Source organism: Fonsecaea erecta, assembly GCF_001651985.1.
Source record: "Fonsecaea erecta strain CBS 125763 chromosome Unknown Scaff1, whole genome shotgun sequence".
Taxonomy (NCBI): Eukaryota; Fungi; Ascomycota; class Eurotiomycetes; order Chaetothyriales; family Herpotrichiellaceae; genus Fonsecaea; species Fonsecaea erecta.
In genome coordinates this window covers 3064914-3081165 of record NW_017387244.1, presented here as the reverse complement: position 1 = coordinate 3081165, position 16252 = coordinate 3064914, and the positions used below count along the sequence as shown (strand labels likewise).

Sequence of the window (16252 nt, the reverse complement as noted above, 5' to 3'; positions counted from 1 at the left end):
CGCACCTAGATTCCGCATTTGCGCAAGACCTGTTCTTCCGACAAAGACGAGGTCGGGTTGAGGTGATGTCTTCCTTGTATCCGAGGAACACTTACAAATCACCGCCGTTCGCCCCGTCCTTAGCGGACTAAAACACTCGAATACTGGTCCGTGGTCCTAAAGGCGGCAGGTCGGGCAATGTTATCGGTCCAGGGAAGTATCCTGCAGGTCCGAGGGGTTTCGGATCATCGAGGTCAATGACCATATCAAACCAGGTATATGGTGTGCTGTTGGCGAAGTGGCCCGCTACCTGTCTATCTGGACTCTTCGACATTTTGTGGTCTTCTTTCGTTTGGTCTGCCTCTGGGTCACCGACCTCTTGGCTGGCCATGTTGTGTGGCTCTGATGTCTGGCTGTTTTCATTTCTGGTCTCTTCGCTGGAGTCGTCGGGAGGAGAGTTAGAAGCCTCCCCGTGTACACTCGCCTCGTCGGGTCGATCTGGTTCGTGTTCGAGACCGTCACTTTTCTTGTCCTGCTCATCGTGCGCCAAGCCGGACGCGTACGATGCGATGGGATCTATCTGATTCTCATTTTCGTGATCTGTACCTTCGACTTGCGAACCAAAAGGCTGCTGGATCTGATCTTCTCCAGAGGCGTCTGTTGTGTTATCTGGGACAAATTCGCTGGGAGGTAAGTTTTCTTCATGCGCCCGCTGTGAATCGGTCCTTTCGGGCGCAGGTATCGCTTGGCCATGGTTGAAGAGCCCCCATCCTTCTTCTTCTTCCTCTTGCGGAGGCTGCGGACTCGCCTCTGGTTGCTTTTTCGGTCGCGATGCGGTCTGGCCCATGTCGGCTTTTAGCCCATAGAACCCATACTTTTCGGTTCCTTCATATGTCGTGCCGGGGAAGGAATAGGACATAGTCCTCTTAGCACGACCTCTCTGAACTTATGGACCGACAATAATATGACATTGTTTGTTTGAGGAGGACAGCACACTCAGCGGTGAGGTCTACACAGGACAGCTTCACTGGGGCAGCGAATAGGTCACGGAAGAGGGGAAAAGTCTTGTTGGCAAGGCTAGTGGCAGTACCCAATCAGCTACGAGATACTGTATATCAACTGGTGCCAGGACATGCCTACGTGGGATCTATACGCGCAGTTGGGCAGACGTCACAGAGCTCAACTGCCTGATTTTACATGCCACGGACCTTTGCCTTTGCCCAGCCCCGACTTTATTGACAGCTGTCGTGATCTAACGTCGTGTTGCGGTCCGACATAGACAACCCTGCATATGTCACATAGCTGATGCCTCAGTTCCACACGACTCAAGCACACCGGTGAAAAATGTTCAGGCCTCTGAAGCTCTGGTCTGGTTGCGTTTAGGCGGACTGGTTATCGACAGCGGGTCGTTAAGTTGGTCACAGTGCAGATGAATCGGGTCAACGGAGGGCTGATCAGCGTCAAAAAGACCCGACACGAAGCCCACTCCGGGCGCAGATCAGCCGGATCTGCAAGCTTACTCGCCTAAGACAACCGGGCTCGCCAAATGTCTGCAATTGCTATGTTTCGGCAAAGGTTGAGCCAGGAAAAGAAGGGTGATCCAAATCAGGGTGTTCGCATCTCATTCTGGCTCCCACTTCTCGCCATCATTTTCGCCTGTATCTCCACCAGAAGATGTGATTCAATCGGGCTCTTCATCACTCCGTGTTTCTTCCTCCAGGGGTGCTCGGACCAATTCGATTTCGACCACCGCCTTGCCCTCAATTTTCCCCGCCAATCCATTGTCACTCTTGTCGAAATAGATGGCCCACCTTTCTTCGTCCTCCTGGACCGCCACGAATCCTTCCCAGCCATCAAATGCTATCCTCCACTCGTTCAATGCCTGGCCGGACACCAAAGTCATCGGGCCAGTCCATTGCGGTTGGGCCTCAGCCCGGATGCCGTACTGCAGTCGGTAGGTGTCCTTGTTGATGAAGATCCAGTTGAGCATGTTTTCGGCATTGATGGTGCTGACGATGCCGTCGTAGGATTTGTCCGGGTATGGTAGAAGATAGCCAGTGAAGGGATGTTTCCGCGATGCCCCCCTAGGCTCCAGCAAAACATTTCCATCATCCAGCACCACTCTCATGTCCTGAAACTGTTCTCGACGCTTGGCGCTCATTCGGTTTGTCGCTCGCCCATTGAGGTGGCATTTCTCTGTCTTGAGCTCGAGCTCGCCCTCTTCCTGTTTCCGCTGACTCTGCTCCTGAAGCTGAATGGTCGAGGTGGCGAGCAGAGGCACTGTAGCCGCCAGCGTAATCAACGAGAGCACCATTGTTGCTCACCACAGATGGGGTGGATAACGCATAGCAACGTCGGAATGGGATGGAGATACTAAGTAGCTTCAGGGGATGGTTAATCTGGAGGCGGGTGATGCACTACCTTGATCGGCAGATGTGGTTGTGCTTGCGCCCCAGAAGCGGAGAATTTGACAGTCGATCGTGTCAAGTTGGCAGGGGCCGTATGAAAGTACCTGCAAGGAGAGTACCAGTGGCTTTTGACCTGCAGCCTTGTTGTGGAGCTGGTGTTTGGTGTCTTCAATCTTGTATAGGATCCTGGTCAAGGCCTCGCTTCGCCCGTGACGTAATATGTGTGGATCAACGTGTCTGCACCTGTTACGAGGCCTCATTTCTGGCAGTTATTTCCTTGTTTCTTTTGTTGTTCGTCCCTGCAACCCATGCATGCACGGCCTCTGGTAGCAAACAGAGCCCTGACGTCTCGCAGGTGGAGTCTGTCCGTCGTTCCTCGAGGGCTTGAAACCTTGGTTCCTGCATCGAGTGACCAATGAGACACCTGGTGGGTACCTGGGCGGTATTGGAACCGACCAAGCAGCAAGGACTAACGCATCACATCGACGATAGCTTGCTCACTAGCTGTTCGCGCGAGCAGCTTTATCCCACCGGTCCTGCCACCCGACAGATCAGGGCACTGCTTAGCATGTCTAAACACTCAATGCTGGGGCCAGGTACGCCATGAACCCTGACAAGCCAGTATCACCGACTGTCGACACTGCTCCGCAAGACCCGGACATCTTTGATGACGATAGCCTCCTCTTCCCACCTGGTGCACCTGACCACCTAACTTCCAGCCTCCTCCCGCATGCAGACCACCAACTTCTAGCAAGCTCCATTCAAGCCCCGGCTTCACCGTATGTCTCTGTGAACCATTCCATTTCTCGGGAAGGGACTATCGTTGCTGATTTTGGAAGGACCGAGAATCGGAAGCGGCGCTGGACAATCATTTCGAGCACGGTAGCACTGACGGGTATCCGGGTGATCGCAGCTCCTAATAGAAATCCGATCGGCCACATCGAGAAAAGAATCACAATAGTTCTTCAACACCCCAGAGCAACTTGCACGCCAGACTTGCAGTCTCGGGAAGCCTTGTTTGACTTACCAACGAGACTGAGGAGAAGCCGAACAGCTGAGACTGCAAAGGGATCCAAAAACAACGCCGTACTCATAGCTCGACTACCCGCAGACAAGTCGTGTCGTCCAGAGCAATTCAGATCGAGAAATCTCCAAGGCCAAGAAAAAGCATCCACGAAAGATGTCGAGCGAAACCAAGGACTTGTAAGTCCACGATGTCTTCTTCTCCATTGTCAGAATTTCGATCCTAATCACTCTCAATGCAGGAATGACACCTTCGACAGTGCCCCTGGCGGTCGCAATTCGGGCGAGGTCGCAAAGCAACCCGAGGGAGACGTTGGTGACAGTACGCCCGATTATATCCCCAAGGGATTCTCCAAGAAGGATATTGAGAACATGGGAGGAAGCTTGAAGGTTCACGTACGACTGGCCCTCGAAGTGGACATCCGTGTCATTGCGAAGGTCAAAGGGGACATCTGCATTGGGATCTTGTAAGGAAACCGACAGGATGCTTGAAACCACGTGCTGACTGGTTTGTCGGGACGGAGGCCAACGCCTGCTGAGAAGTAACGAGAATACACCGGATCAGGTAGCATTGTTCAAGACTTTCCCTGCTCCCTTCGCATGTGAATCGTGTGTAGAGACTGTCAACTGTGGCCGCACTCACCGTGTAACGTGTTGGTGGTGACGGTGTATCGAAGCACAAAGCAAAACGGAAAAACCCGCCGCCAGTAAGTTTGCCGTGTTTGCCCGTGAATGTCGCGCATGCAAGTTTCCCCCCGTAACATTTGCTCATCATCCCTCATCTGCTCAATCTCACCACAAAAAGTCCCGGCAGACGATGGAACTGACATTTCTGCCTTGGATCGGGGATGGCCAGACGAACGAGTCCGACAGGCGGCTTCAGGCCTCGCGTCGACACCAGCATACCGCGCTAGCTTCACACCAAAAGAACCGAGAACTCCGCAGCTTGCAACGAAAGAGATTGCGCAGTATAAGCAGTGCTGGTCCGAGTGGCAGCTCGTCGGGCTCTTCCAGACAGCTTTCACCATCATCCCGAAGCCACACCTCATGGAAGATGTCGAGGGACACTTCTCATGTGGCGCACGATCCTTTTGCAGCCGGCTTCAACACCCCAATTTCGCCTAGATCGATCCTTGACACAACCCGTTGGGGCCCCCTCAACCTGCTTGGTCCACTCGGACTTTCGCACGAGTTTCAAAGTATCTTGGATGCCGGTAGGGATGAAGGTCTGAGTGCGTTGGGGAGTTGTGGCTGAGACCGTGTTGAAGCATTGATCCATCAGTGGCCGGCGTTTGCCTTGGCTACGCACGAAGCTGCAATCACACAGATTCGAGAAGCCGTCATCCGCACCTCGCTGTTAGCACCGCATTGTCTCTTTGCCACCATATATGCCGGCGAGTGTTACAGATCCTATTTCGGCGGCAGAACACTCCGCAATGAGATGCTCCAACTCCAATTGAAACAACAGGCGCTGAGACATCTGCGAAGAGCCCTGCAGGACCACGGAGGTGTCGCGTCGGATGAAGTACTCTGGACGATAACCCTTCTGGCAATCCATGGTTCGGTCCGTACCTTGAAGCACCCCCGGTTCACCACTCCCGTGTATCGAGACAACGAATTCTATTCCAGCCTGGAATTCGAAGGGACCCATCTGCGTGCTTTGAGGACGCTCGTCACCCAGAAAGGAGGTCTGCAGACGTTGGCGCTGCATGGCCTGAGCAACATGATTTCAATGTAGATAAGTTCCAGAATACACCCCTCGAGGCCTACGACTTACCGTTTCAGGGTCGACACATTTCATTCTTTGATGAATCTTACCAAACCGACCTTCCCAACTCTTTATTCAGCACCGTGCCTCGTGGCTTCGTTACGAGAGACATGGGATGACGTCGCAAAGTCTCGATTTGGAAGCCGTCAAGATGGGTTCGAGTTCCTGGAAGCTCTACGCTGTGGTCCTCGACTACACGAAATCATCTGTCAGGTTTGGGTGCTTCTCGAGACATTCTCTCTTTGCCTACGCGATCCCCGCAGAAGCCCGGATCTCATGCTTATGGTCCATACTCGTCGCGTTCTCCAGCACAATGCCATGCAGGTTCCATCAGGAGGAGATTGCTTGTTTGAAGTCGCTCGGCTTTCTTTCATTGTATTCGTAAGTCCCTCCCCTAGCAGTCCCTGGTGCTGTTCTCGTCGCTGCATATACTCTCGTGCCTGGACTTCCGGCAAGACTTTTTTTTGGAGCGCCATACTGAGTAGCTGGGATCAAAGGTAGCCGAACTCACCTGGACGTTGCCGGTCATCAGTGGCTTCCACGAAAAGGTCACTAAACTTCTCCTCCAAGCCCTGGATGAATGTGCCTCCTGTCAATACTGGCAGACACAGCGAGAGTTTCTCGTATGGGCTACAGTAATCGGCGGACTTGCTGCACGCCAGAGCGCTCGAGTGTCAGATTTCGCTGCCAGATTGCGAGACTCTTCTATGGTTATAGAAAAGGATTCATGGGCATACGTGAAAAGCGTGTCACAGAAATTCCTGCCTTTGGAGTATGACCTAGGAGATCTATGTCATACTTTTTGGGATGAAGCGTGTGATCTGCTTCAGGAGAAACCAGTCGAACAGATACGCTAAGCATTGTGGACCGTCAGCAACACAACGCCGGATTTTTGATACACACGACACTTCTCTCGCAAAACAAAGGTTCAAGACTCTCACGAATGTGCTCAAGCATGCCGATTACAGACAAGACCACAGCGGCAAACCGGCAGCTTGCTTTTGAATATGTGACGAACCTCATGCTAGTGTCGCCGATTTCAGCTGGAGTGATACGACAAGTCCACCGTTGGGCGCTTCTTCCTGTCAAATATGTCAATTCGACCTTGGCAAATCCAGCCAAATCCTCCAGCAAACCCAGAATTGTCAGATCATTGGCTTATCAACCATTCGTCTCAGGTTTAAGCAAAGTGCAAGGTCTGTCGACCTATTGCGTCACTTGAGGCACGATTCTTCGCCACCTCCATGTTGTATCCGGCAAAATGCTCGACCCTGAACACCATATGCGAGCCTTTCTTGAGTCATAAACCAACTCTTTCCACACGCACAAGGCTACAACCCCCAAAGAGTGAGTCACAATTTTGTCAGAATTTAGGTCACGGTCTTTCTCTCGAGACCAGGCTGTCATGACGAATCAAAACGCCAACAAAAAGCCGGCCTTGACCTCTACAAACACGACATTCGACGTGGGGCGAGACTGCAGGTGGATTGACCAAGAGCATCATGCGACATTGAGACTCGGTATCCCTTCTACGAGCTGAAGACGTAATTTCCGGCTCTCGACAGCGTGCATTGCGATGCATAACCTTGTCTATTGTAACCAGAGACGACGCTTCTTTCGAGTGACGAAATCGTCAGAAAGTGACCTTTTCCATATAGTTCAACGAGCCTTGTGCAAACAACAATGTTCCGGAATCAGCTTCTTGTGTGAATAAGACACCATTGCCATTCGAGATATCCCCGAGGAGCAGCACTCAGCCCAAGCCCGACTGGTAATACAAGGCTGAGCGGCACAAAAGAGGAAGGCTCAAGATTGAGGCGAGCGTCGATACCTGATTTTGCGACGAAGATGCTAGGGCAAAGGAGCGGGTACGAGATAGGCAGGCGTAGCGGTTGAGATGTAAGTCATCCAGGTGACCTCTTCTCTTGAACGAGGTGCTGATGAATAGCCCTCTAGGAGCCGTCCTCTCTCCCGTGCGATCCAAGTGGTCGAAGATGTCGACAACGGCAGCAGAACCTGTCCGTAGCCCAACTGACATGTGCGACGGCTAGAGTTCCTGATTCAGAAGGTCCAGACCAAGGTCTAGTGTTCAGTCCATCGCCGCGAGAACACGCGCTCGACATGGCAAGTGCGACCTAGTCTTCAACACGTCCTTGATAGACGCTACAATCACCCTGAGGAATAGCCACAGACCACCATTATCTCTGTTGGTTGGCCATCTATTCCGCTCTTAAGTCAGCCCATGGTGATACAAGGCACAAAGGGCAAAGCTTCTTCCCAAGAATCACAGTCGCCTTCAGAAACACCCGGCCTTCTGGATTCTCTCAAACCGTTGCCTCTGAAGATGATAAATGAAGATGATCATGCCTTAGCGTTACTGAATCGATTATTTCCCGTTTTCCTCGGCCGCAAGACAACGTGGATTTACTTAGTGGGCGAATTGATCTGGGCGAGTCCGCGAGAAACTCCTCTGGGGTCTTCAGCCTGACTCTCCAATGTGAGGTTCATCACGCAGCTCGAGATCTAGAATCTTGGGCCATTTAAGCCGATTTTTCGTCGAAACTAGGGATATCTGTTCTCGTGATATGACCTGATGTCTCGTTCCCCATTTCTTTGGCGGCACCGTCTAGCCTCTTTTGGTCTCTTTGGCCAATAGGACGAGGGGCTGCTGCTAAGAGATTGCTCAGGTGTTCAAGTGGCACCACCTAGTTTTGTCAGAATATCGATTCTCCTGAATGCTTCACCAACTTTGGATGTCCCAACATTCCACGAGTTGCTGAATGCCTTCCATTTTTTGGCGTCCGGTATAACTGCACTCGTCAAAAATTTTCAACTCCGCGGCCTCGAGCTCCATTCCCCACCCAGCCTCTTGACCCCAGCTTTTATCTGAAAAACAAGACTCTAGGCTCCCCACGGGGCAGCTTCGGACACGAGTTGTTTACCAGCTTTCACAGAAAGTCGAGGCCTCAACACAGCACTAGCTGAAATTATTCGAGCTTGTCTCGGCGTCCGGTTATCGTACGCCTAATGCAATTACATGAGAGCTACATTAAAGAACTAAACGAAGTCACATCATGGGGAGAATCACAGGCTCATCTTCTGAACACGCTTGTAGTGGTACACAATGGCAAAAATTACTCTGTATAACGTCTTTATCGGCATGATCGTTTCCATTGGCACGTTCGGGTATGGATTTGGGTTTGGAGTATTCATCGACGGCATCGGCCAACCCGGCTTTTACAAGGACTTCAATCTTGATCGTGAGTGTGCCAGGGAGCATGTTTGTCAGTTACCATGACGCTGACAGACAAGACAGCAATAAGCCAGTATACTGCAAGGTGCGTATGACTCCTCTACACGAAAGAAGACTTCTCTGACGCGCCGTTCTTCTAGCGTCTTGGGCACCGTCAATGCCCTCTTTGCAGCCGGGGCTGCCTTTGGTTCCCTCTTCTAGGCTTTGCTGGCAGACTGGGCTGGACGCAGGAAAGTCCTCGCAGCGTCGGCACTGTTCTCTTTGATCGTCACTGGCTGGACTGCTGGGTCTCCATACCTGGCGATGCTATTACAATCAGAATCCTGCATGGGTTTGGCCTCGGCATGTTGATATGTCTGGTCTCGTTATATCTCACCGAAGTATCCCCACCACATTGCCGCGGACTCATGGCTGGCATGACCGTCATGGGATTTGGGCTTGGCTATGTCGCGTACGCTTCCTTCCTCTGTTTTTCATGTCCCTTTGACATATTTTAGGGTCGCGTGGGTTTCGGTGGCGACCTCCTTCGCCGAGAATGAGAGATTGCAATGGCGCCTGCCTCTTGTCCTGGCCTGCGTTGGACCCCTCGGCCTCTTGGTCGGAATCTATTTTGTGCCGGGTCGGTATTGTTGGCCTCTTTCTGGCCCCAAGCATGACTGAAAATGTGATGAGAAGAGTCTCCTCGCTAACCGTGCTGAATTGGCCGCTACGAAGAGACACTCCGGGTCATCCAACACCTCCATCGCGATCCCGAACACCCAGAGAATGCTAGTGCCCAAGCGGAATTCATTCAGATTCGGGCACAGGTTGAAAAGGACAAGGAGCAGAATTCGAGCTGTGTCCTCATGTTCACAAAGCCGAGTTGGCGCAAACGCTCGCTTCTCGCGCTCTTTGTGATGTAAGTTGTTCAGTCCTGGCATGCGGAATCCGGGAGAGGTGGCATTTGCGTCGCACAGACTGATACATGTGTTAGGTTTGCGTCTCAAGGAACCGGGGTATGTTACCCTAACGTCATGTATAGTGTGTCGTTGGTGTGAGCTGATCTTCCTGTGCCCAGGTTAATGGCGTTGCAAACCATGAGGTCCGCATTTTTAGGACGTTGGGTCTTAAGAGGGTGATGCCATTACTTGTTTACGGTGAGTTGTCGTCAGGACTTGATATTATCAAAAGTCTAACACTTGATAACTAGCGATTTACGCCCGTTATTGGTACAATTGCCGCTTCTATGGCCTGTTTGTTTCACGACGGACAAGTTCAGACAGAGGAGACTTTTCTGTGAGTCCTATATGGGCAATCTGTTGCTTCAACTTCTCAGAAGTCTTCTGGGCAAAGTCGACCTTTCTGACCTGTCTCCCAAATTTAGTAATCGGGTTTGTAGCGCTGGCCGTCAATCTTCTTATTGAAGCTCTTCTCCAGCGACAATATCTCGGAACGACGAATCAAGTGGGCAACGGTGCTACGGTGGCCTGCATTTTCCTCTTTATTGTTCTGTACTAATTTCATCGACGCGCCGTCGTTTGTGTGGTGCTCCGAGATATTCCCCACCACGATCCGAGCAAAGGGCATCGATGGGCTTGAGCATGTTTGCCTATTATTCGCCGGATTCATCTGATGACCTTTCCACGCCGGGTCCGGAGTTTTCGGAACATGTAAGTCGCAGACAGTCTTCCACCCATCGTTAACTGAGTTTGGCTCCCTGCGAAACCGGTTGAACATCCAGCTGGCTGACTGTACCGTATCTTAACTCGCAGAATCTACCTGGTTTTCATGGCCTGTTCGATCGGCTCCGAAATCGTCGTCTACTTCTTCGTGCCCGAAACGCGTGGACGGCCCGTGGAGGAGATGGGCGGGTTGTTTGGTGAGGAGGTCATACTGGATATGACGTCGGACGGCAGAGGCCTAGTGGAGAAGATCGAGAGTGTGGAATAGGTGGAAGTCGTCGAGATTCAGGGACAGTAGCGCTAGGTCTGGTCTCACACCGTCTGGCCAGGGGTGAGCGGCATCGGTACACCCTGCCGAAGGAGGGCATCGCCATTAATCAGCCCGCTGTTCTCAATGAGCTCTTTAATGCACCTTAAGTACCTGACGTGCTTAACTTACTTATCCTCGCCATCGCATCAACAGGCCCCGCTCTTACATCAAGAAAAGCGGTGTATATACTGATAGAGTCCTCCCCGGGTACTAGGTACGGTATCCACTCTTCCTCCATCTACTTGCCCTAGAGGAGGAGGAACAACATGGCTTTTTTTTGATGGATCCGAGGTCAGTCCTCCTCACTGACTCTCTCCGGGACAGTTACCCAGGGGATTGATATCTACTTGAATCTGGCGCCCACTATACCATCAGGCCCCGTTGATGAGGATGTGCCCGTCGATAATATCGCCTATCTTGACCAACCGAAGAACAGTCCCCAGCTGACTCTTTTCACGGCGCTCTCCCTTCGAATCCAAAGCCAAAAAGCTTCCAGTCAACGCCTAGAAGAGAGCACCAATACAATCACCCTATCCCGGAATGGATCAACGAACGAGAGAGGGTAGAACCCTACCTTGAAATTAATGACGAAAGAAGCTCGAACGATTAATCCCGACATTAACGAAGATATTACGTAGTTCGCCCTCCAGTAGTACGCCCGTCGAAACAGGCTTTTCATACCGACGTGGATGAAATATAAGCGGAGAATAATAAGGAATTATTGGCATATAAAGTCTCCCAAGATATCTTAAGATTACAATAACTTCTCCCCGAGGACCAAAAGCAACATATTGATAAGTAGATCTGCTATCACATGGGCAAAAAGCCCCGCTTGGCCCAGTAAGCCCAGGGCGGCTGTGGGCTCCCACGGTCAACCTTCCAACTCATGAGCCCCCTGGGCAACCACGGCCCATGGGCCGCCGTGAGCTCGCTGGGCAGCCCCCGCCAAGAATGGTTCTATGGGCCGCGGGCCGATCTACAGAGACGACACTTCAAAGGGGATCAGAGATCAAGGGGAGGGAGACAAGACTGCAGCAGAAGGTCCGAGTCAATCTTCAGCGTGTGACCCAATGGACTTCAAGCTGGCACCACAGGAGCTGTGGCCGGAGTCCTTCGCCGCGGGAGTCTACCGTCAACCTGAACAGCCTATTATCACTGGCCTCGTCCGAGGTGGACGTCGGCTCGCTTGTCGTTTCGACCCACAAGAGGGAGGGTCAACCCGAAGCAAAGCGCCCAAGAAGACCTTCTGGCAAGGACCCACTACACTGGCCAAGGAAATCTATTCGGCTTATACCAGCCTGACAACGTTAGCTTCCAGGAGCTTCCTTGGGCAATTTAGGCGCAAGGTGAATGACGGACGCCATTGAAAGGGAGGAGGACGTGGGAGGAAGCCTGAAGAGGTGACCAAAGCATTTCTGGTGATCGAAAGATTAAAACCTTTTGATGTATCTATAGAGAACCCCAGAGCCAATAATCGGTGATGACCACCTGGGAACTGTTATGCATTATTCACGCGCCCCAGCTTGTTGTCGCACCTCTAACACCGGCGATGAGAGAAATACGACACGGCGGCCGACCATTGGGTGGGTGTAAGTTGTACAATAGCGTCACTCGGGGTAGTTAGTTGTGTTGTAGGTAGTACGTTCTGGCCTGAAAATATAATCCGTTAAGGATAGATCTAAACACATCACGATTTTCGCCGAATGCGGAAAGTCAACGGCCCATAATTTAATTTCAAGTTACTACCCCAAATTGGGCTTCTCAAGCCAGCACGACAACCACTACCAGGAGAATCAATTGGAGAAAGGATATCGGGGCTGGAATCGAGCTGCTCACGATCTGAGTTAGCTGATGGTGCTTCCAGCGGCCGGCCATACATGACCCAATCTGGTGCTTATTTTCCTAATTAGGCTGCTGTTCTGGGCTGGTCAACAGCGCATTGGCCTTACCCCATGCGCGGCGGCAACTAGCACAGTTTTTGCCAGTAGTAGTATCATACCTATGTTAGGCACTCTGTATCTAGACACAAAGCAATCGCTAACGGGCATACTATGGCGGGTCAGCGGGGAAGGAAGCCTTCAATCGACTCGAACCCAAGTCATATTATTTGAAAGTGCCGAAATCACCGATATGCGAAAACGCCGCGCCTCGGCACCTGTGAACTCAGCAACATCCAGATGCGTCGCAATACAAACCCCAAGACTTCATCAGACCTTCAAGTTCAAGTTGTCGTATTCAACTTCTCGAGAATCTAGTATCTACAAAAGTATGAAAGCTTGAAATCCGAGTCCTCAACACTTTTTTTGGCAGGCAGTGCAGGAAATGGCTTCTTCTGTTAGGCAATTCGCAAGCACATCGTGGAGGCTGGGATTATTCGGTGCGCCTTCTTGTTATTTATTATTCCTTCCCCTTCTCCCCAGGCCCAGAGCCTCTTTCTCTCTCTCTACACCGGAACCTAGCTGATAAGGAAACTGTTTATACAGACAACAAAGTGGTATTCTGCACCGGCGGATCCGGCAGCATCTGCTCCGGCCAAGTGCGGGCTCTCGTCGCCTTGGGCGCCAACGCCTGCATCGTCGGCCGCAACCACGACAAGGCGAAAAAGGTCGCTGCGGATATTGCGCTCGTGCGGCCAGGGAGCACGGTGCTGGGTCTCGGCGGGGTGGATGTCAGGAACTATGAGAGCGTGAAAGGGGCGGTCGAGACTTGTGTGCAACGCTTGGGCAGCATTGATTTTGTCATGTAAGTTGCTCTCTCGCACAAAGACGCAGGAGTGCACAGAGACTGACAGTCCATGCTACTACGCCTCTTCAGAGCCGGAGCAGCAGGCAATTTCGTCTCGACCATCGATGATCTCTCTGTGAACGCTTTCAAGGCGGTCGTCGACATCGATCTGGTAGGCTCTTTCATCACGGCGAAATCGACTCTGCCGCACCTCGCTGCTTCTGCGGAACGAGCCAGAGCCACCAAGGATTCTTCAGGTAAGTGTCAGGAAACATGCAAGAACGACGACCGTGGGTTTTCTCCCCTTTTGATCTCTCACTCACTCGCCTCGTCCAGAATCTCCCAGCCTGACTGGTGGCCGCATCATCTTCGTCAGCTCGACCAACTACCAGTGTGCGCGTATCGCCCAGGCTCACGTCTGCGCAGCCAAGGCCGGCGTTAACGCTCTCTCGGACTGTATCTCGCTCGAGTACGGGCCTAGGGGAGTGACCTCGAACGTCATTGCCCCGGGCCTGATCGACGACACCGAGGGCGCTAAGCGGTTGACCGATCCGGCCCGGAGGGACGAACTCATTAGGAGTGTCCCTGTGCAACGGCTGGGGCTGATCAAGGACATTTCGGACGCGACCATCTTCCTGTTTGCAGACACGGGGAACTTTGTCAATGGCGCTACGATCGACGTCGATGGCGGCGCCTGGCGCATCAGGGCGTCCGGTGCTGGGCCCGATTATCCAAATCTGCCCTCGCGGAATGCACAGCGAGCGACAACATCTGGCGTGAGCTCGAAAATATAAGAGAGCTCAGGATTACTAGCGTGGCATGTGTTCTATATATTGGTAGTAAAACTTCGCTTGAATTTTGCTAGATCTGACCGACCAACTGCTTGTCTACAATCTGACATTCTCGAGCTTGCTGAACGTCTCGCCCAGCGCATAGTCACAATCAGCCTTCTTGCTTCGGACCTTCTTCGCCTGGGCCGGCGTGACCCATTTAGCCTCGACGGCCGGGTTGTAGCCCAGGCCGCTGAGTTCGGCGATTTCCTCGTCACGCACGGCACGGTCGCTGTTGACTTTGCCGTCGGCACGGGTATACACAGTCACCACGCAGGCGCCGCCGAGGCCGAGGTTGTGTTGCAGGGCGTACTGGGTATTCTTGACCAGGCGGCCGTTGTTGGCCCATCCGCGGAGTTGCCAGGTCAATTCGGCACACTGCGCCAGACCGGTGGCGCCCAAGGGGTGGCCCTTCGAGATCAGGCCCCCGGAAGGGTTGATGATCGGGCCCTTGCCGCCGTACGTGATGTCGCCGTTGCGCACCATCAGGTGCGCCTTGCCCTCGTCGCAGAAGCCCAGACCTTCCAGCGTAATCAGCTCGTTGGTAGAGAAGCAGTCGTGCAGCTCGCACACTTTGACGTCCTTGGGGCCGATGCCGGCTTCTGCGTACGCGGCCTTAGCGGCGCGTCCTGCGGTGCTGAAGCCGACCAGCTCCATCGCGCTACCGTTGTACAGGTTCGGGGTGTCAGTTCTGAGGGCCTGTCCCTTGATCAGGATGGCGTGCGATTTAAGCTCGGGTCGCTGGTCGAGGAATCGCTGTGACACGACCACGGCGGCGGCGGCCCCGTCTGACGTCGGTGAGCACTGGAGCTTGGTGATGGGGTAGTGGATCATGGGGGAGTCCATGATTTGCTTGAGCGTGTAGACATCTCGGAACTGTGCGTAGGGGTTGCGCGACGAGTGTTCGTGCGAGATTCGAGCGATCTCGCCAAAGTCTTCAGCAGAGGCGCCATACCTGAGCACGCACGACGACTCGCAGTCAGCATGATGCCGCATATTCAAGTTGGGCGAGGCATTCAATGGGATGGATGTTATCGTTACTTACTTCTCCATGTACTCTCTGCCGGCATTGCCGAACATCTGCGGGTTTTTCGGAGACTGGGCATCTCCTCTCGTCTTGCTCATCAACTTCAAACTGAGATCTTGAGGCGTTGGGAAATCCACAGTGCCGCCACCCAGTGCACCGGGCTTCATCTGCTCAAACCCAACGACCAGGACACAGTCGTAAATACCACCCTTCACAAAGTTCCGGGCCATGTGAAGTCCAGTTGAGCCAGTGGCACAGGCGTTGTTTGTGTTGTAGATGGGGATGTCCGACATGCCAAATTGGTAGAAACACCGTTGTCCACTGCAGGACGGCAATGTGCAGAAGCAGGCAACGCCAGCCTCGACGTCGTCGTAGGTCACATGGGCGTCTAGCATGGCCTTGACGCCGGCTTCAAAGGCGAGCTCGGTGTAAAAGCGCTGTTTCCGGGGTTTGAGGAAGGCACTCATGCCAACCCCCAGAACGTAAGCGTTTCCTGCCATACTGTTCAAATGATATGGATCGTCAAACTGGTAACAGTACGTGCGTCAGGGCGAATGTCGGTCGGATTTGACAATGACGGCTGATGCTGGGCAGGAGTATCCCATATTATAACTGTGAATATAACGTAGGGAGGACCGAGGTATGCTTACACGCTTACTCTCGAACCCCGCACTCCAGCCTATCCTGCATCTGACACAGCTGATTGGGAGAACAGCCAGTGAAGCTTCGCACTGGTCTGCCTCGAAACTCGGCGCAGATACCTCGGGCCGAGAATCCGGTAGCGACAGGGTTTGCGAAGGAGGGATGAGTAAATCCAATATATACCCTTTCCTGATGCAATCATGGACATCGTTGGATGGATGAGCTGAGAGTGAGGGAGAACACAACGTCTCGTTTGGAGGGCGCCTCAGATGCTTGAGCCAGTGAAGGTATCGTCAATATCTTTAAAAGGATCATATCTCGCCGCAGCAATGATGGCACCCATGCGGCGCGTCGTGCTGGGAGATTAGTAACCATCCAGGTAGCGTTATGCAAGTTTGCAAGAGCCTGCCATATTATTTGCAGGCCCTACTACACCATATGTTCCCGGAGTAGCCTTTGCTGAATTGAATGAATAGTGGCGGTAGCACGTCGCCTTGTACACTGATCTATATCCAGAGACTTTTCTTTCCTAGTCCATCGTACCTGACAAGCAACAGCTTCGGCAGTAGCAGTGGAGAACTCTTGAGCTTGGAATATTTGGACGTTCGGATCCCGACCGGGGTTCCT

The 16252-nt window shown here is 52.7% G+C and overlaps 8 protein-coding genes across 8 annotated transcripts; 5 read left to right on the top strand and 3 right to left on the bottom strand.

The window, feature by feature from the left end:
- Positions 1-127: 127 nt before the first annotated feature.
- On the bottom strand, positions 128-898 carry AYL99_01095 (hypothetical protein; the record flags this gene model as incomplete). Its single annotated transcript, XM_018832611.1, has 1 exon — positions 128-898. One exon carries the CDS (start codon positions 896-898, stop codon positions 128-130), a length of 771 nt encoding a protein of 256 aa, XP_018698490.1.
- A 762-nt stretch (positions 899-1660) lies between these two features.
- On the bottom strand, positions 1661-2293 carry AYL99_01094 (hypothetical protein; the record flags this gene model as incomplete). The annotated part of the gene is made up of 1 exon (XM_018832610.1): positions 1661-2293. The coding sequence occupies one exon, from the start codon at positions 2291-2293 to the stop codon at positions 1661-1663; it is 633 nt and encodes a 210-aa protein (XP_018698489.1).
- A 1274-nt stretch (positions 2294-3567) lies between these two features.
- Positions 3568-3881, top strand: AYL99_01093 (hypothetical protein; the record flags this gene model as incomplete). The annotated part of the gene is made up of 2 exons (XM_018832609.1): positions 3568-3590; positions 3653-3881. The coding sequence occupies 2 exons, from the start codon at positions 3568-3570 to the stop codon at positions 3879-3881; spliced, it is 252 nt and encodes an 83-aa protein (XP_018698488.1).
- Positions 3882-4464: 583 nt separating this feature from the next.
- On the top strand, positions 4465-5148 carry AYL99_01092 (hypothetical protein; the record flags this gene model as incomplete). The annotated part of the gene is made up of 2 exons (XM_018832608.1): positions 4465-4624; positions 4679-5148. 2 exons carry the CDS (start codon positions 4465-4467, stop codon positions 5146-5148), a joined length of 630 nt encoding a protein of 209 aa, XP_018698487.1.
- Positions 5149-8302: 3154 nt separating this feature from the next.
- AYL99_01091 (hypothetical protein) lies at positions 8303-8632 on the top strand (the record flags this gene model as incomplete). The annotated part of the gene is made up of 3 exons (XM_018832607.1): positions 8303-8438; positions 8495-8516; positions 8572-8632. 3 exons carry the CDS (start codon positions 8303-8305, stop codon positions 8630-8632), a joined length of 219 nt encoding a protein of 72 aa, XP_018698486.1.
- A 206-nt stretch (positions 8633-8838) lies between these two features.
- Positions 8839-9797, top strand: AYL99_01090 (hypothetical protein; the record flags this gene model as incomplete). The annotated part of the gene is made up of 7 exons (XM_018832606.1): positions 8839-8882; positions 8929-9050; positions 9146-9329; positions 9405-9426; positions 9489-9567; positions 9621-9706; positions 9795-9797. 7 exons carry the CDS (start codon positions 8839-8841, stop codon positions 9795-9797), a joined length of 540 nt encoding a protein of 179 aa, XP_018698485.1.
- Positions 9798-10198: 401 nt separating this feature from the next.
- On the top strand, positions 10199-13920 carry AYL99_01089 (hypothetical protein; the record flags this gene model as incomplete). The annotated part of the gene is made up of 4 exons (XM_018832605.1): positions 10199-10289; positions 12886-13144; positions 13217-13383; positions 13463-13920. 4 exons carry the CDS (start codon positions 10199-10201, stop codon positions 13918-13920), a joined length of 975 nt encoding a protein of 324 aa, XP_018698484.1.
- A 93-nt stretch (positions 13921-14013) lies between these two features.
- On the bottom strand, positions 14014-15483 carry AYL99_01088 (hypothetical protein; the record flags this gene model as incomplete). The annotated part of the gene is made up of 2 exons (XM_018832604.1): positions 14014-14911; positions 15002-15483. The coding sequence occupies 2 exons, from the start codon at positions 15481-15483 to the stop codon at positions 14014-14016; spliced, it is 1380 nt and encodes a 459-aa protein (XP_018698483.1).
- Between the last annotated feature and the right edge of the window lie 769 nt (positions 15484-16252).